The sequence below is a fragment of the Drosophila erecta genome, unplaced genomic scaffold, assembly GCF_003286155.1.
Source record: "Drosophila erecta strain 14021-0224.00,06,07 unplaced genomic scaffold, DereRS2 tig00000021-arrow-pilon, whole genome shotgun sequence".
In the NCBI taxonomy this organism is placed as follows: domain Eukaryota; kingdom Metazoa; phylum Arthropoda; class Insecta; order Diptera; family Drosophilidae; genus Drosophila; species Drosophila erecta.
The window spans coordinates 22,813,238-22,833,531 of record NW_020825198.1 but is presented as its reverse complement, the minus strand read 5'-3'; the positions used below and the strand labels follow the sequence as shown (position 1 = coordinate 22,833,531).

Below are 20,294 nucleotides of genomic sequence, written 5' to 3'. Positions count from 1 at the left end.
AGATACGAATCTGACATGTAAAAAGGGCCAATCGCTGATAGATACACAATGTTTACACTCTGGTTCATTCTCCATACCTTATGGGTCGCTGAAGCGATCGGATCGTATCAAACTGGGCTTAAAAGCATACTTTAAGGCGATTTCTGGAAAGAAATGTTCTGGGGGCTTATGCTCAACAATGCTCAAATAGCAGCGTGTGAAAAATTGCAAGTTTCCGCATATGTGCGCAGCAAAGACACAAAAGTCAAATTACACTCCTCTCCGCCATATCCTTTTTTTGCTGTCCACCAGCCACCAGCCATTCCCTGCCACGTAAGCATTTGATATGCTTTTAAAGTGCATAAATTAGTACTGGGAAGAGATTGAAATAGAAGGGGTTAGGGCGAAATCCGGGAAAAACAATTGCATTTTCTCAGTGGACGCCTTTGTGGACCATCCGGCGATGGCAATCCTCCATTTGGCATATTCAGGACCCGTCCCATCCATTCATATGTGCTGCACTACGTGTGTGTGTTTGTCTGCATTATCCAAACAAGTTTTGTCTGGCTTTTTGGCTCTGCGCTGCGATTTTTTCGACCCGCCCCGACTATTTACTCTTGAAGTTTCCCAGAGCTTAGATATCTGGGAGGAGTGGAGAAAGCGGAGTGGGCGAGGAGCGTTGGAGGCCAGATTCTTTGCCATTTAACTAAGCCGGTTAGCAAACAGAGTGGGCTCTGAACTTGGGACTATACGGCAGACCCATTCGTAGTTGCCAAAAAGAACAAATAAATACGCTCGGAACGGGCTGCTCAAGCCCATGAAGAAGTTTTTGTTCTGCCGTTGAGTCCTGCAAAGTTGCCAGGAATGGAGCTCGAGGAGCGACTGCACCAGTCCGTGGATAAATATTTATGAGTCCCAGATCTCATTCCGTTTCGGGTCCCCGGGATTTGTCTGTGGTAGCTAGGCTCACATATCAATTAAATATACGAAACACGTTATGTTGAACATCATTGCATTTTTAATAAACAAGAAGGGACAAAATTCGTTTCTCTTTTGGCTAATAATAACAAATGTGGGAGGCTTAGCAGCTAAACAGCTTAAACACTAAGTGCGGCTACGCTCGGCGACTACTAACTACACGCGTATCCGCGATGACATACATATTATGAAACCATTGCATACACATAACGATATTAATTGTGACAAACATACAAATATGCGACCAATATTAATCTATATATAGGTATATTTACAAATATCACAACAAATAGGGCATTGCGGTGGAATCGATTGGGTTGATTAAAATTTGCTTGGTGAAGTGGGGATAAAACAATAAAATGGTAAAATAGAGCCTGCTCTGAGCTCTCTCTAGAAGTCCTGAGGCACACAGAAATAACAGATCCCAAGGGCCTGAGCAATAATGCCGGCCGAGTGCAGATCTATTTAATTTCCATGCGCAATCTATTCATCTCTCTCGCATAAACGTGCTAGCTAAGAAGGCATATGAGTCTTGGTTCCATTTAGAGGAAGATGCACAGTCGAATGAAGTTGAAGCTGTAGGAGAGGCTTACAGTACGCGGCTAGAAGAGCCCTTGCAGCTGACCCTTACAGCTTCTCGGAGAACTCGTACGGCGGGGGCATTCGGCCGCTTTCGACCTTGCAGTCCGGCTCGAAGCCGGGATTCTCGTGCTCTCCCTGGTTCTGCATAGCGTTTGCCGCCAGCTCGGCGTGGTTGCGACTCCTGCTAATCTGCGTTGAGTTCCGTATGCCGTAACAGAAGTAAATCACGAAGCCGATCACAAGCCAGACAAGGAAGCGGATCCATGTGTTCAGGTCCAGCTGAAACATCAGGTACAAATTCGCAAAGACGCTAAGGCAGGGCACGAACGGCACCAGCGGCACCTTGAAGGTAAGCTCGATGGTCGACACCGGCTGCATGCCGATAACCACGCAAATAAGGATTAACAGTGCGCCCACCAAGCTGAGGGATACAATTCCGCCGGTGCTGTCCAGGTCGAAGACTTTCTGCAGGGAGCACCAGACTAGGCAAAAGATGGCGAACACTACAATGCCCACTTTGGTGATGGACGAGGTCATAGAGTTGGGTTCCCGGAAGGAGTTACCGTTGAAGAACTGCCGGAAAACGTTCGGAGCCTTGACAGACACCAGCTTGGTCATCTCCTCGTCTTGGTAGCGTAGCACTAGCACGCAAATTGCTACGATGGTGTAGGCCAACAGGGTTCCGATGGACATCATGTCCACCAGCTGATCCAGGTTAAAGAGCATGGCCATAATAGCTGAGGAAGTAAAGGACGTAGAGTCAAAAATAAGAGGATAAAGGAACCTTTCTGACATCGTACTTACATGCAAAGATTCCAGAAACAATGGTGGCCAGCAGCGGGGTCTTCGTGTAGCTGTTCACTGTGGACAGTCTCTTGAACAATATGCCGTCCTTGCCCATGGCATAGAGGATGCGAGGCAGTGGGAACATGGCGCCCAACAGACTAGTGCAGAGCGCAAACACAGCGCCAATGGTCACAATCCACTTAATGGTGTACCACCCGACGGCATCGAAAGCGTGCGGGAAGGGTGCCTCCTTATCCTGAGCGTAGTATGGCAGCATCATCGTCAGCACCGTGGACACTCCGAAGTAGGATAGGAAGATTATGATAAGCGACACCACGATTGAGAGCGGGATATTGCGCTTTGGGTTGATGGCCTCCTCGCCCGTAGTGGCGATGCAGTCAAAACCCACAAAACCGTAGAAGCATTTGGCAGCTCCGGCCATCACTCCAGCAATACCAAACGGCATAAAGCCGCCCGTGCCAGCGCCCTCGGGAACTTGATCCTCCGGAATGCGCCAGTTGTCGACGTTGGCGTTCATGCCGCCGGCCACAAGGACAATTGCGATCGTAGCCAGATTGACTGTGGTAAAGATGTTGTTCAGGACGCTAGACTCCTTGGCGCCAAAGGCGAGGATGCCCGCCAGGAGGAGCACCATGCCGAACGACAAAAAGTCTGGGTAGTCACCCAAAAAGTCCACGTCGATGTGCATCGAATCATTCAACGCCTTGGACATGGTGTTGTTGATCAGAGAGTCGAAGTAGCCACTCAGGCCGCGCGCAACTGAAGCTGTGCCAATCACATACTCCAGGATGAGGTTCCATCCTATGGTGAAGGCGACGAACTCCCCAATGGTCACGTAGCTGTATACGTAGGCGCTTCCCGCCTTGGGCACTCGGGCGGCAAACTCCGCATAGCAGATTCCCGCGAAGGCAGACGCGATGGCCGCAATCAGGAAGGAAATGGTCACCGCTGGCCCGGCAGTGCTGACAGCCACCTGACCAGCCAGCACATAGACTCCCAGTCCCAGCGTACTGCCCACTCCCAGGGCCGTCAGATCAATAAGATTCAGAACTCGCGCCAACTGCGACTCGCCTTCATTCACGTCCTCCGTCTTGCGACGCGTCAGTGCCGTCCACAGTTTGGTCATGGCTGGGAATTATATTAATCAGATCAGTCATAATTATGTATAGGTAAGACTTTAAAGCGAGCTGGACAAAGTCCACACTTTTGGAAAATATTTTCATATTTTCTCATCCTATGATTAGTCTTGTAAATTTTACCGACGCCCACAAAACTGCCACGCCCACACTTTTAAAACATTTTTAATTTTTTTATTTAATAGTTGTTTTTTTACAATTTCTATGAATTGGCCAGAAAAATGTGAATATTTCTTGTTCGCACTTCCACTAGCTGAGTAAAGGGTATCTCAAAGTTGGAGAAGTCGACTTAGCGTTCTCCCTCGTTTTGTTTAGCTATGTCCGGATTGTATGAGTTATTCATCACTCTAAACTGGTCCAGCAAAGTACAATGACTCGTGTTTTTGGATAATTAATGCTTTTTGCGATCGTCATTGAAATGCTTATTGCTGTGTATATTTAATTAAATATTTGATGGCGGCCACAAGCAATACAAGTAAAATCTTTAAAATAACATTAACAAGAGAGAATGCTATAGTCGAATTCCCCGACTTTCAGATACCCGCTACTCAGCTAGTGGAAGTGCAAACCATAAATTACCACATTTTCTGGATAATCGGTCAAAATTGGGGAAAAAAATAATATAATGAAAAAAATTAACAATTTTTTTAGAGTGTGGGCGTGACAGTTTTGCGCGGTTTTTGGGCGTTAAAGTGGACGTGGTAAAACGTATAGAAATATATATTAATTTCAAAGATATATAAAAAAATTAAAAAATTTCTCAACTATTTTCAAAAGTGTGGGCGTGACAGTTTTGGGCGAATTGTGGGGGTTGGAGTGGGCGTTTCAAAAAGATATATACAAAAATTAAAACATATCACAACATTTTTCAAAGGCGTAGCAATTTTCTGCGGTTTGTGGGCGTTAGTTCTAGCTTTTGTAGTTCCTGTTTCATACGGACAGACATACGGACACGGCCAGTTCGACTCGGCTATTGATCATGATCAAGAATATATATACTTTAAATGTTTGGAAACGCTTCCTTCTGCCTCTTACATACGTTTCAACGTATCTAGTATACCCTTTTACTCTACGAGTAACGGGTATAAAAATGAATGCAAGCGATATCTAGCATTAGGACTTAAAATTCCCAAGGCACAGCAATTATTAATTTACATTTTCTAAATGAATATTAGAGGGTCTGACGAACATGGCTACATGAAAGGTTAAGGTTTCTGACGAAGAACGTTTATTCCCAAAAGAATTAATTACATACTGCGGAACGAATTCTTAAGTAACCGGCATAATTAATTTATTTTTAGACCGAAAAGGGACCGCAAAGACAAGTAAAACTAGCACCGAATTTGCTTCCTCTAAGAAGTCATATTTTAAAGCGAAGATGATCGACACTTTGAGTATATTTTAATGTCTATAAATATTTTGGCATTATTGCCGTTAAAACAAATTGAGCTTTTACAGACTTTGAGTCATAGAACTCCAACTGCATTTAAAATTGGATTTGTTGTTGCTCTTGCCATATTTTTAAAAATGTATTATTTTGCAATAATTGGCGATTTGAAGTCCGCGTTTATTGAAATCGGATGTGCCATTCTTAAACGTAATTGTCAATGAGAAGAGAACGATTAGTTCTGGTGTTTGCCTTTTGTCTGCTCAGAACTTTTTTGGGAAGCCCGGTCATAATCATAATATTATTTACAACATAGTTGCAGTATGCGGTCTCAAGTAATTTCACATTATCTGGCTTTACCAGCCAATAAACCGCTTAGGAACCAATGAAGCACGCGCCAGGCTTTATCTTATCAGCCAAACTTCAATGTAGGAATCTCAGATTAGCTGTCGAAATCGGTGTAAAAGCTCAAGAGACCGCAGATTGGATCGCTCAGAATTCGAGGGTGCCAAGCGAAAATTGGCCTTGATTCTTCCGAGGATCGATGATAAGCTTTCACTGAGGCCGTTGCAAAGTGCAAGTACGCACAAACCGTCAAATCGGCCGATGAGTGGTTGCAAGTTTATAGCCAATACTCGCACTGATATTGATAACCTGTTTTCACTGAGTTATCTGTTAGCCGACGGTTGTCAACTGGGCTGTAAAAACAAAAGTTCAGGGATAAACTTTTGGAGTCGCATAATATGTCACGCACTGTATGAGCCGTTAAACATTCTACCAGATGCGAATTTCGCAGGTCGATATGACAGAATTTGGAATACCGAGGCAGACAATAAAATTGAATCGTGTCTATACCTATTTAGGTATATACCTATTAGGTATTCGAGCAACTATTGCTCGAACAGGCTGCTTTGGTGTGGATGCTTAATTCTTTTTGTGTCTTCTACTGTTTTTACAATTCTTCTTCATTAATTTGAGGCTTTCTTTGATAAGAGCTCACGTTGTTCTGGATGGCAATTATAAATTACACAATTTTATTAGCTCGCCATTAAGTTTACGATCATTCTCTTTGCTTTCAGACGGATTGGGGATCAGGTCTTATGATAGCAAATATCAGAACGACCCGCAAGTACCGAGACACCGAGTTTTTTCACACTTCAAAGACCATAGTCCTTGCCAATACCACTGTCGGTAAGTTAGGTTCTGAAATACACATACTTTTTCGCTTTATTTTTCCGCTGGCTCAAGTCGAAAGTCGCACCGTTTCACTTCAGTCGCCTTTAGGCCAACAAATTACTGCTGATCAAGTAACCGCGCGCGACGCTCTCCAAAGTGCTTCTGATCGTTGTGCGGTGCTGGCGGATCGGTTAAAGCTTTGGTTTCGCATTTGGCCGACGCGTCGGCAGATTGCTAACAACTTTTTCCCAACAAAACGAAAGCCGTGTCGCCCTGGATTTCCGGTTCAATCCGATTCGCGGCCGAGGGTAATATATTATTTATTTATGGGGCCATAGGAATGGCCGAGATTCTGAGACTCGGACTCAGAGCCGTATGCTCGAACTCGGACCATAACTCCCAATTACATAAATAGCGGGTGTTAGCGGCCTACGTCACCGCGATAAGCTGTTTTCGAACGCCGCTCGTGCCATTGATAAGCCATTGTCGAGCGGTTCGGGCCACATTATTTTGTGGATTCCAGGACCGATAATGTGAACTGTGCCCCCGTCCCGCTCCACCACAAGCTTCCAGGGGTCTTTCGGCACGTTGGTACGCCGAGAAATGCGAGTCGAGCAAGCTGCTCCGTCGTTAGCCATTCCATTTTAGCCGTAAGCACGGCGTAAACAAAACACAGTCAAGTCGCATAAAACGCATACCAATGAACCCGCGTGGCAATGTTGGCGATCGCCTCGCACCCGACCTTGACCCTGTTGGGGCAACTTCAAACGCGAAACACCTGCCAGCTGCTCTGCTCTGCTCGATAGAGAAACACCTTTCGGGCTTACGAAAACTTTTCCAAACGCAGCTCAGTTCGCTATCACACCTCGACTTGGACTAGCCGGCTCTTCAGCCGGGTCCATATCGCAAATCATAATAAAATTCTTGGCGATTGGCCACTGCCAATGGGTCTCCGATTTCAAATTGCAAGCGGCAGCTACGGTCCAATGATCAACGACTTGTCAAAATACTTCTCGTCTGCGAAGCCTGGCCCAAACAGAGACGAGACCAGCTCCCAAAGGGGCCGAGGCGGTGGCAGGGGCTGGTCAAACTCGAAAAACAAATCTCGAAGCCCCAAACATCTTGAAATCTCGTTTCGTTTGCCAGTTCATAGTCCAGCAGTAGACCTACTTCTTTGCAACGTGAATCGCAGTGGGACATGCACTCCAATCGCCAATCGCCAAGCTGCGATTACATATGCGCCATTGCATTCGACGGGGTGGCGGCGAACAAATTAACAGCGAAATCCCAACGTCTCTATTTGATGTATCATTAACGGCCATCTCGTGGCAGAACCAATCTTCAGGGCTCGTCGAGACATTTTGACGTCAGATGGTCGTTTTGCGACGTCACTGGTGCGCGATATAAATGACTGCGGGAGATGGAGTAATTGATCGCTAATTTAATTCGATTGCCTACAAATATTTGAACAATTCATTGACCATGGTTAAACATTTTCACACCTTCGCCAGACGTCTTGGCCTGTGGAGTGGACTTGGAGTTTCGTGCCAGCGTCACCACTACGTGTCCAGAATCGGTTTATGATGCGCCCAATATACATAAATATTTGCTTTTTAATTTATGAGCCCTCAAGTGCGGCCCAGCATTTACGATCCCCACTAGCCAACTTTTCAAAGCACTTGACTGGCTAGTATCAATGAAAAGTCCATAAACACTTCCCTTGACACTTTTCTTGCCTTTATCGCCCCCAATTGGCACAAGGATTGTAAATATCTTCTCAATTTTATTTCATCTTTCCTGTTCGTTAGGTGGGATCAAAGAATTTTTATAGCGTTTCCCAGACGGACAATAAAAATTAGTCAAATTTTATAATCCAGCGGGCTCTGAAGCATACAAACATACGTTATCTTTCTCAGCAGTAAATTAATCGCTCGCGAATTTTCGGGCCTACGAAAATCCGGGGGGCAGGAAGGGGAGAACCATGCGTTGGCTTAGTGCAAAGTCGGCCTTCGTCGTGTCGGCAGTGCTATATAATTTCATTCGCCTAATATCTGATGCAATTAAAGTAGGCCCTCATCCATTTGGCAAGACTCGCGATAAGAGATAACTGCACTGAAACAGGCAATTCCCATATTGTATTTGGCCACTTGGCCGCGACTCGTGAGTTCACCTGATAAGAGATAACATGAAAGGGAGAGAGTGTTGCCCACTCCTCGTCGCCCTATCTTGAACATTATCTGACATGGCCTTTATGTATTCCTGGGGCCGTCCTCACGGCTCCGAGGAACCAAGAATAGACCATTCACGAGCCCGTCCCTTAGTCTGACTCTCCTGTCGAACGGGCTTCATTTGATAGACACTCAATACCTGAATTTGGTGAAAAAAGATTAGGGTGAATGTGAATACTTTGTCAGAATATGTTTTCCATTATCAACAGTTTTCGAGCTCGCAGGCTGCATTGACACTTGTGAAGGAACAATAAGTAGAAAATGAGCTTGAATTTGATTGATTGGCTGTGTCTCAGATTTATTTGTCAATACCTTTAGACGTTATTACCGGGGAAGTGCCGTCTAGGTTCCTGAATGTAGCTACGTATGTACATATGTACATGTCTTATCACCGAGATTGCTTTTACCACCCAAGACCCCAAGGCGTCTAATTACGTTAAAGTCAGCGAACTCTGTGCACTTTCGGTTGTTTCAGAAAGTGCCATTGCGAACGAGGAAGAGCATTTTGCATACTCCATATCTTAACTATTTTTCATTAGCCGTCGAGCACGCGCGGGTTGTGGGGAGTTAACCTGCCTATAACAATGGGTTCTGTTTTAATACGGCTTGTTGAGTGCTCAGTGTTGCTTGCAAATTGTTTGTGACTTTGAAGCAGCCTTTTTCGCCGAGCGGGAGAAGTTTTCTTAACTTGACATTCGCGGAGCCAGTTGGAACTGCGCTAAAAAGCAAGTCAAATGGAATGCACAGGAGAAAGACCATGAACATGCGCCCACAAATTCCAGAGGGGTGAGTCTGAGTCCCAGCCAAAGCCTACTACCCATCAAAAATATTAGTTTGTTATCTCTGCGAATCCCCGATTACAACGTTATCTTACTTTGTAATCGCTGTATAGCTCTTAGAGAGTAATTTATTTACCTGCTTTCGGCGAACTTTGAATCCCTTAAAGTAATACAAAGAATTTCCTGTTAAAATTATTGGTTGAAATCTAATTTCGGGGAGAACAACAAATCACTCCCATTCCTTAACAGATTTTTTTATCAGCTACGGTTACCGTCTGTTTCTGTTTACCGTCTTAGTTATCACCGATAATCGGGCCGATACGGGGCCGTAAATTATCTGATCGCAGGAAAATATGCCTTCAACCTAGTGTTAGCCTACTCCAAGTACAGATTATCAGGGCAAAAGCCACGGAAGCGACATTCAGATATGTTTGCTCAGCTTTTCAATTTATATTCTTTTGGTTTTTTTCTCGGTCAAATATATATTTATACATGGATTGCTATTCTACAACTCAAATAACCTCCAAACTAAAATTCAAAATAAAGATTACAGTTAAAAATAGTGTTTTCGAATTCCCATAACGTACTTTGGAAAAAGGGAAGCCATAATAAAGCTTAATTGTTCTAAAATAATACAATTATAATACTTCGTTAACATGTTGAAATAAAGTGGTATGGAGTATTAATTTGACTGCTACAAATGCCGCCTTACTTTTAGAAAAATATATTTATTCAATTACATCTGTTTCTCCATGCAGCATATGATTGAATTGATAAATAAATGGCGTTTAGTTCAAAATTAAAGATATTGAGCTGACACTCAATATCTAACAAAAATCACCACTGTAAATACTTAAAAAAAAAACTTGGAACTTAATTTCCCAAAATCAATTATAAGCAAGAGAGAACGCTATAGTCGAGCTCCCCGACTATCAGATACCAGTTACTCAGCTATTGAAAGTGCGAATGAGAAATTTCAACATATCACTTGAAATTGGGAAAATCAATAATAAATGACAGTTTTGGGCGGTTGGTTGGCGTTTCAGTGGACGAGCCAAATATTTTTTTGCATAGCAATAGAAATGGGCAAGAGATCTTAAAGTTCTTACGGACGGACCACGGGTCCACTCAGCGACTCAGTGATCCCAAAACGCTTCCCTTTACTTGTTACATCGTTTTCAACGAATCCCTTTTACTCTTGTAATAACGGGTATAAAAGTTAACGTAAATCAGAACCGTCTGCGGATCAGATTTAAAAATATGCTTATTTCTTGCATAATTATTTAAGGTTATTTAATTCTGAAGGTTTTGTAGTTTGCAAAATCATGTAGTTCACAATAGTGAGAAGTATGCAAACATGTTATCTAGTATTCACATTTTCAGTGTCGCAAATAATGTAGATTGCATACATATGTATGTACATACGTGTATGTACAATAAGTTAGCCACTTTAATCAGGGTACTGCTATGATGTCATGTAAGCCAACGCTTTGCGGAATACAAAAACAAAAAGAAAGTCCCAGGGGTAATAAAAATTCAGAATGCCGAAAAAACAGTCGACAGTCCAAAACCGGAATTACCGTAGTTTAAGTAAAACTTTCTGGGTTTCAGCCTCGATAGGTTATAAATTTTGCGTGATGTGCTGCAGTGTGCATTGGATTACAGCAATCGACAGTCAAACGACACTGTATTTAGAGCACTTTTCGTAAATCATTCGCGCTTTATTTTACATACAAGCCTGCGATCGCGTCAAGGCAAAAAAAAACAGCAATTAACTCAACTCTCACTCCCGCGCTTCTCGCGATATGTATTAAGCCCAACCGCGACGAAACAAACTGTAGTCGAATACCCGGGATTCCTACTCTGGCAGTCAAAGAGATCGGTTGTGTCGCGCGCATGCAAAAGTGATTTATTTTTTGCTTATCGGTGCATTCCCTTTTGTGCTCAAAATAGCACAAATCATTTATTTGGGCGCTGCTTTGAGCGGTGTCGGCAGTTTGACAAAAACAAAAAGTGCATCAGGTGAAGTGCATTCAAACGGTGCTTTCTGCCCTTCGGGCAAGTCATCTACCTCACCCCGCGCAGAACTGCACAAGAGGTAAACAAACTTTGCTTATCAGTAAAACCGAACTGTTTATGCTCTGTTCCGGACATTTGGGCCCGCAAATTATTTGCTGAATATTAAGACAATATAAAAACAATGAATGAAAACAGTTTCGATGACTCTCAGCTTATAAAGAAGCAGATTGATCATGAAAAAATGTTCTCAATAGCTGGAAAATTACCTAGTAAGATTAGAGACGAGTGCCGATCAGAAATTCAACGCATTACATGCAATAAGTCTCAAAGCAGTCCCACCACAACAACAGTGACATTTTCTAGTGCCAGTAGCAGCACCATATACACAATGGCAAATCCCACAATGAGCAGCATCTGTTCTGGTTCAAGTGTAGCAAACCAAGAATGTTCCCAATTGACCAGCCCCGACATTGCAGCAAAAAATCTAAGCGGTGCTGCCAGAAGATTACTGGATGATCAAAATCGGAAAGCAGGCAAGAGAAAAAATGCAAAGCCACTGTCCCCCATCCTTAAACCGAAAAGAGTGAGCAGTACCCAGGGCCCGCACTTGGTCCCCACAATTAACCAGAAGGCAAGCTCTAGTAACAGGTTTGCTATTCTCGACACGGACATCATTACTAATGAAGAAAACGGGGAAGACATGATGTCTGAGGATGCCGATGATGCTAGTGCCCGCATGGACGAATTTCAATCTGCAGAAAACAATACTGCCAATAAATCCCAGGAAACATCTAACGCCAACAATCAACTCAAAGATTTTAAAAAACCACCCCAAATTGTTGTTAATATTAGCAACTTAAATGACCTATTTGAGCTCATACAAGAAAAGGCAAGTCTAGATAACGTCGTAGTCAAAGCTAACCAAGGGGAAACAGTCAGAATATTTCCCAAAGACAGTGACACTTACAGAAAAATTGTTAGCTATATGGATGAAATTGGTATGCAGTTTCACACTTACCAAATGCTGACAGAAAAAGCACACAGAATTGTAGTAAGGGACTTACATCACAGCACACAAAACAAAGATATAACGGCCGATCTGAAATGTTTAGGCTATGAAGTACTTCACATTCACAACCCTAGTTCAAGGGTTAATAAAGATGAAAAACTCAATATTTTTTTCATTAACATTAAGCCCTGCCCTAATATTAATGAAATTTATCACGTGAAGACCCTTTGCCGACAGAAAATACGGATCGAAAGGATGCGAAAGTCTAGTGAAATTGCACAATGTCGACGTTGCCAGGAGTATGGCCATACAGCTAAATACTGCCGCAGACATCCAAATTGTGCCAGGTGTGGTGAAAATCACCAAACCACACAATGTACACGTCCTGTAGATGCTCTGCCCACATGCTATCACTGTTCTCACGATCACATGGCTAGTTATAAAGGTTGCCATAAGTACCAGGAGCTTCTCCGCAGATCTATGGGGCCTGCGAAGAAGGCGAATCACTTAAATAGGCAGAATCATGGGTTCAACCATAGAGATCAGCAACAGTTTCCTTCCGTGCAGATTAATCGCCGTAAGAGTACTAACCAGTCAACTGAAGATCAGCAACCAACACAACAACACCAAAATATGGTACAGCATCAACCATCTATAGGCCCTGGGGTAAATACAAAAGTATCCTATGCCACAGTAGCAAAAGAATACTCTAATACAACTCCCTCCAAGGATGGACCAGCTCAGCGACGTTTATATAACTTACAAACGCAACAGTTATCGCAGCAACAACGACTGAACACTCAGCAAAATAATTCACTTGACGTCCAAGCATTGTTACAACAGCAACAACAACAGTTCCAAGAATGGCAGCAGCAAATGCAACAACAACAACAACATCAGTTTCTTATGTGGTTGCAACAGCAGCAACAAGATCAGCAACATCACAGAAATCAAACCAATCAACGACTTGAAAAGCTCGAAAGAATGGTATTTGAAATAACCACCATGTTAAAGCAAGGAGCTGGGAATGAACATACCTACCAGCTTTCTAACAACGCTCCACACCCACAATGAATCCACTAAAGATTCTTATTTGGAATGCCAACGGCATTTCAAGAAAAGCTAAAGATATTGAGCTTTACGCGCACAATAATAGCGTGGACATTCTTCTTGTGACGGAACTTAGAATTAAAAGAGGGGATACTGTTAAGATATATGGTTATGCTTTCTATCCAGCATTTAGGCCATCGCAAAATAATAATAGCGTTGGTGGAGCAGCCGTGTTCGTTAGGACAACTCTTCGCCATTTCCCGCAAAGGGTCATAGAGACACGCAGCATACAAATGTCTACAGTAAAAGTAGCTACAGGACTGGGTGACGTGCAGTTCGGCGCCATTTACTGTCCTCCCAGTGTTAGTATCGACGAAAGACAATTTACTGACACAATACGCTCTTGCGGCCAACGGTATATGATTGGTGGCGACTGGAACGCCCGACACTGGCTTTGGGGCGACACCTACAATTCACCCCGGGGGCGTGAGCTAGCGGAAGCCATCTCTATCACTGGAGCTAAGATACTTGCAACTGGTTCGCCAACCAGGTATCCTTATGTACCCAGTCATACGCCTTCCTGCATTGACTTCGCGGTGCATCATGGTATACCAGATTCCCTAACAAGTATAACACAAAGTTGGGATCTGGACTCCGATCACTTGCCTTTGATCATCAGTATTGTGACAGATAGTACCCATGTGAATCCAAGTCCACGATTAGTCAACAAGCACACTGACCCGCTCGCTTTTAGTCAACAACTGGAGAGCATGATCCCGTTGAACATCACGCTAAATTCTGGTGAAGAAATTGAAATGGCTGTTGATCACCTTACGCAAAGTATTCACAGGGCTGCGACTGCATCTACGCCTTCTGTTCCTCGGACAGGCACCCCCTATGGAATATCCCTAACAAGAGAGGCTAGAGAGCTCCTGACACAGAAAAGGAGACTCAGAAGGCGAGCAATCCGATCTCAAGATCCCTGGGACCGCATCTTATGGAACCGTGCTGCAAAACAACTACGAAATGTGGTAAGAGACCTTCGAAGTATCTTTTTTGAGCAGAAGCTGGCTTCTATGGACTATACGGTGGATGCTGGGTATTCACTCTGGAAGTCCACCAAATCCCTCAAAAGACAACCGTTCAGACAGGTACCCATTAGATGCCCGGGAGGTGAACTTGCTAAAAACGAGGAGGAACAGGCCAATTCCTTTGCAAATCATTTGGAGACTAGGTTCACCCATTACCAATTCGCTACAATGGAGCAGAATCGAGAGACGCTTGACAGCCTAGAGATACCCCTACAAATGTCGCTACCAATTAAACCAATCAGGGTTGAGGAAATTGCCGAAGTCATTAAATCAATGCCAATAAAGAAGACTCCTGGCATCGACAATGTCTGTAATGCCACGTTAAAAGCGCTACCTCTCCGAGCCATCCTATACATGGCGAAAATATTTAATGCTATATTTAGGGTGCAGTCCTTCCCAAAGCAGTGGAAAATGGCAGCAATTCTCATGATACATAAGCCTGGGAAACCTGAAGAGGATCCGGAATCGTATCGGCCCATAAGTCTGCTGTCTTCGCTATCCAAGATATGGGAAAGGCTGATTGCCAACAGACTAGGTGACTTTATTAAGGAGCGCCGTATCCTCCCAGATCACCAGTTTGGATTTCGACAGGGACACAGCACTGTGGAGCAGGTTCACAGACTGGTTAAGCACATTATTCAGGCGTTTGACGACTTGGAATACTGCAATGCTGTATTTATTGACATGCAGCAAGCATTTGACAGAGTCTGGCATATCGGCCTACTCTGCAAAATAAAAAAGCTGCTTCCAGCACCATACTATGGAGTCCTGAAATCTTACCTGGAAGATAGGAAGTTCATGGTCAGGGTCAGAAGCACCTACTCAACCCCTTGCTACATGAGAGCTGGAGTTCCGCAGGGCAGCGTCCTCGGCCCGCTGCTCTACTCAATATTTACCGCGGATTTGCCTTGCCCAAATATGCACCATATGGAAGCTCCCAGGAAGGCCCTACTCGCCACTTACGCTGACGATATCGCACTGTTATACAGCTCCAGTTCTTGCACTGAGGCAGCACGTGGCCTCCAAGAGTATCTCAATACTTTGGCTGCATGGTGCAAAAGATGGAACTTAAAGGTAAATCCACATAAGACCATCAATCCTTGTTTCACCTTGAAGACTCTCATTAGGCGCACACCACCCATACAATTTGATGGCGTAACCCTAGAACAACCTCTGCAGGCTAAATACCTTGGGATCACCCTTGACAAACGGTTGACCTTTGGCCCACACTTAAAAGCTGCGGCACGGAGATGCGGTCAGAGAATGCAACAACTGCGATGGTTGATCAACAGAAGAAGCACCATGACACTTAGAGCCAAAAGGGCAGTATACGCCCACTGTATAGCCCCGATCTGGCTATATGGAGTGCAGATCTGGGGTATTGCTGCAAAATCGAACTATAAACGCATTGAGGTCTTGCAAAATCGTGCAATGCGTGCCATCACCAACTGCCCATACTATGTACGTAGCTCAACCCTTCATCGGGACCTTAATCTGCATACAGTGGAAGAACAGATCTCAAGGCACACAAGCAGATACAGTGATAGGCTTAAAAGACACCACAGCATGCTAGCAAGACGCCTACTCCCTGCCAGGCCTCTAAGAAGGCTTAAAAGAAAGGGCTTTGCCAAAACAATTGGACAGCTTTAAAGACCCCCTCGACGTTTGAGACTCTGTTGTTAGTCTTCCCACGATAAGTGAGAAGTTTGGTTATATTATTTATATGTTTAATTGCAATGTTATGGTACTAGTACTGCATGTACGGATTCGTCGCTTTATAAAAAAAAAAAAAAAAAAAAAAAAAAAAAAAAAAAAAAAAAAAAAAAAAAAAAAAAAAAAAAAAAAAAAAAAAAAAAAAAAAAAAAAAAAAAAAAAAAAAAAAAAAAAAAAAAAAAAAAAAAAAGTCGAATACCCGAACCGCACATCGTTTCAGCAAGAAGCGCAAAGAGGAATCTGATGAAGAGAAGGTGTGGCGATACGCGCAGAAACTAACGGGACAACGCAGTCGGTAATATTTGATTTTCCGCTTGGGTATAGTATAAACATAGTGATATGTAAAGTGTTTAAAATGGGTGACAGTTAAAATGGCTACAGTGGTCAACAACACTTGTTTACTGTTGTCGCACATCAGTATACACTTAAATCACATTTACTACACCAAGAATTTGTAAATTTCTAATAGAGCAGGCACAAAACAAAAATGCTACAGTAGAGTTCCCCGACTATCAAATATCCGTTACTCAGCTGCTGGAAGTGCGATCGAGAATTTTCAACTCTTTTCCGTGATTTCGATAGAAATTGGGGAAAAAATAATACATTTACAGAAAATTTTAAATTTTTCAGAAGTACGGGCGTGACAGTTTTGTGCAGCTTTTTGGCGTTAGAGTGTGCGTGGCAGCATCAGTATTCAATGAATCCCAATATCTAGCTTTTGTTGTTCCTGATATCTCGACGTTTATACGGACTGACAGATGAACGGGAACGCGTCGGGAACGCTTAATTTTACCTGTTACATACATATGTACTTTTCAACTAACGTAGTATACCCTTTTACTCTACGAGTAAAGGGTATAAAGATAACAGATAAAGATAAAGATAAAGTAAATATATGTACAAACATTTTCAAATTCGGCGAGTTGATTTTAGATATTAATGCGCTGATGTAGATTATACAACGTTCCACCAAAAATATAAGTACATTTTTTAAAACCGATTCATTTATTCAATTGGCAATCCAATAACTCCCACGTTTTCGTTTTTACATACTTATATGCATCTATGTAAGAGTCACATCTTTTAAATAGGGGGTTTTCCCGAGCATTGCGATTTCCCCACGATCCGAGGAAAACAGGTTAAGGCTGTTACGTGCCGCTGCATACTGCAAGCGATCAAGTCTACTGCTTTAATGCAGTTAAATTCAAGTAAAAACGAGAAGAAGATAGCTTTGGCAAGCCGATGGTTATATACCCTTGCAGAAAATATATGTATACCAAAAACAGGTGAGAACACTTTAGTCTGTACTTTAATTTATACACTTCGATTAACAGGATTAAGGACTAAGTTCATAAACATCGAACCTATGGCTTCTGCAAAATTATTTTGAACTTTTCCTCTGGCAGCTATATGATATAGTCTACTGATTTCAAAAATAAATTAGGTATTGTTAGAAAACTGTTGTATACAGAATCAAAACCTTTTATGATCAATAACAGCAAATGAACATTATTGTTTCACTTATTTTTCAATAACAGCAGCTATGTGATATATTAGTCCCGACCCGTCAGTTCCGACTTATAGAAAAACAAGAAACGGTTTCAAAGAGACTGACTCACTGACAGACGAACATGGCTATATCGACTCGGCCGTTGATACTGATCAAGAATATATAATATATATGGTCTCCTTCACTGCGCTTCAAACTTCTGACAGAAACCAATATACCCTCTGCATAGGTATACACCCCTTGCGGGGCGTGGCAGAAGCTAGACTTTCACGCCGTCCAACGCCCAGCGATTTGCATTCGCCGTATTTCAAATTAGCAATTCTATAATTATAATTAAAAGTTGTGCAAACATGTTGAAGCATTTATTGCATAATTGTGTTCAGAGGAGTGGTAAGAAAGGGTAAAAAAAACCGAGCTTACCGACATTAATCGGTGGGTTTTTGTTAAATCCTTGTTTTTATATAATTAATTAATATGCATGTGGGCGAATGTGGGGTGGGAAAATAGGATTATCATTTTCATTTCAATTGCCCGGAAGTCATTTGCGTCAGTTGTTGATGTTGTTTTTGAGAAATGAAGGATGAGTTCTTGCTGTGGTTGATTATCAAAGCAGATGAAAAACAACTAGAATGGTTAATTTCTATTTGTTTGTAAAGTTAATGCGGCTGTAAAAATTCTCCTACGGCTGCGCTCTAATTTAATTATAAAGCGATATAACAATTTACATGTTTAATGCAAACCTGCTAATAAACGCTCCACTCCTTTTTGCCAATCGACTTCATCGTTTAGCAACATTTAAAATTAAACCAGCACAATATCGGCTTGATCCCCAGAAGATCGGGGGACATCCCACAGAAATAAACACAATGCTTCCCCGTCTTCCGACTGGCGCTTCCATCTGGGTGTCTTGATTTTAATTTGCTATTCACTTCCACAGCCTAATTATTCATTACTTCAATTTATTGTGCCTAAATTACAAGCCATTCCAAGCAATTTCAACTGACTTCTGAACAATGCAAATAACTCTGCCAGCGGCAACCAATCAATGGGTTGTCTGCACGAGAAATAACTTAAGAAGTGATTAGCCGCACAGAACTTTTCCGCATCGAAGCCTGCCAGTCCCTCCATCTCCATCTCCATCCCCATCCTTCTCCATTGAATCCTTCCGCGAACACGCCTGCAAAGTTAGGGAACAGTCTTTTGGGGCTATTTTCGCATAAATTTTATTGCGCCTAATTTCGGCTGGTTATTCCCGGGCAGCTTTGAATAAATTAGCGAAGCAATTCTGCCAGCAATGGCAGAAAACTAGAACAGGCCACAAATTCTTTGCTCCTTTAACTTGGCCTTTACTCCAACACAATCGGACTTTAATTACCGCGAATCTCCATACGCCAATCGTCTGTACACACAAATGTAAATAAAATAACATTTTATCTGATTCATTCCACTTTCACATATAATTATCACCAGATAAGTGATTGTGATTTCTCGCTTTTGTGTGGGGTGCGATGCGGAAACGTCTTTATATTGCACAAATACACACAAGTAAATTAATGAGAGCTGTCATGATGCTGGGCTAGTCAGTAATTAACGAGACAGACTAAACGGCCTGGCTGCTTAGCTACGATTTGCGTCTAAAGCAGCTTTAATTTACGGAATTATTCAGGTTGTCACGGGCCCCAAGTATATATTTACATGGTCTCAGAAGGTAAAGTTCTTAGTTAATGAATTCTAAGGCGGATTTTAATAACTATGGAAACCAACATATTTGGAATGCTCGCGTATGTTAGACTCAAGTGCTGTTCCCAATTTGCTACCCTTGCTGATGCGAAATCGTCATACATCATAGTCTGTGGCTGCTTATAAGATATTCTTTAATTACTGGGAATACTATTTTACTGTGAATTATAATTTAAGTTAGACGGTTGCAATATAGTAATGTATATAAAGGATATTCTTGATCACAATCGAATCCAATCTAGCCATGTCCGCCTGTTCGTCTATTTCTACGCAACCTTATCGTAAATGTCCGGATCAGACGAATATATCTATAGCTCGCGTGGGAGTGATCAAAAGGATTGTAAAAAAATCGTTCCCTTTTGTTTTTTATCCTATTGTCTTTTACTGTAGGATACAGAACTGTCGACTTTAATTATTTACAAACTAAATTTAGCAGATGTATTTCAGAAACTGAAAAGCGTACCTTCATGTTTCATTATATATTTTTAATATTCATCGCAGCTATTGTAAACCACATATAAAAAGCATAAAGCATATCGATTTCATAGAAAACCCATTAAGTTTATGAAAAAAAGTCTGAGTTATGCCAAGCATAACAGAAAATACATACAAATTGGATTTCAATGGTATACCTTCAGAATGTTTATGACTCTTCAATTAAGTTTTTAACTTTAAAAATTAATGGACAGTTGTGGCGGTTAAGCTAGGCTTCAACTGGTTTAATACTGGTTTAAAGCAGCGTCATTGATCTCCATAAATTGTTTATGGTGTCATAGAGCAGTATATCCACTCCAAATCAGTCTCCCTCTGAACAAAGGTGCTGGGTCTTCGAAATTCACAACACCAACGCGGGTTAACATTTATAAAGCTAAAGTTCGAACGAGAACACCTGTGGATGCCGAGAGCTTTTGGATCGAATCGAAAATAAAACCGCCCGAATGCGGCAAGCGCTGACGATGAACTCAAGCGAGCTCTAGACAAAAGTGTCCCAAGTTTGCATGAAACTGTACAGAGAGCCTACGACCAATTGAGAGGGTTTCACACAACGGCCATAATAATGCCACGCTCACCTTCACAATTATTAAGCATAAAAGCAGATTTTAATTGATA

The 20,294-nt window shown here is 42.4% G+C and overlaps 1 protein-coding gene across 3 annotated transcripts; it reads right to left on the bottom strand.

Moving 5' to 3' along the window:
* Window positions 1–987: 987 nt before the first annotated feature.
* LOC6544265 (cationic amino acid transporter 3) lies at window positions 988–20,249 on the bottom strand. Of its 3 annotated transcripts, none has more exons than XM_026977002.1 (3): window positions 19,817–20,249; window positions 2,344–3,474; window positions 988–2,276 (listed from the first exon to the last, which is right to left on the bottom strand). In XM_026977002.1, the coding sequence occupies exons 2-3, from the start codon at window positions 3,470–3,472 to the stop codon at window positions 1,585–1,587; spliced, it is 1,821 nt and encodes a 606-aa protein (XP_026832803.1). In that variant the 5' UTR covers window positions 3,473–3,474; window positions 19,817–20,249; the 3' UTR covers window positions 988–1,584. The 3 variants fall into 3 exon arrangements, with proteins under 3 accessions (XP_026832803.1, XP_001973779.1, XP_026832804.1); XM_001973743.3 differs by lacking the exon at window positions 19,817–20,249 and adding an exon at window positions 6,088–6,263; XM_026977003.1 differs by lacking the exon at window positions 19,817–20,249 and adding an exon at window positions 5,179–5,199.
* Between the last annotated feature and the right edge of the window lie 45 nt (window positions 20,250–20,294).

Coding starts and splice junctions, on each gene's coding strand:
- LOC6544265 (XM_026977002.1), bottom strand. CDS start 3,472: ATGACCAAACTGTGGACGGCACTGACGCGTCGCAAGACGGAGGACGTG. Junction 2,277..2,343: donor TGTTTCTGGAATCTTTGCAT/GTAAGTACGATG, acceptor TTACTTCCTCAG/CTATTATGGCCATGCTCTTT.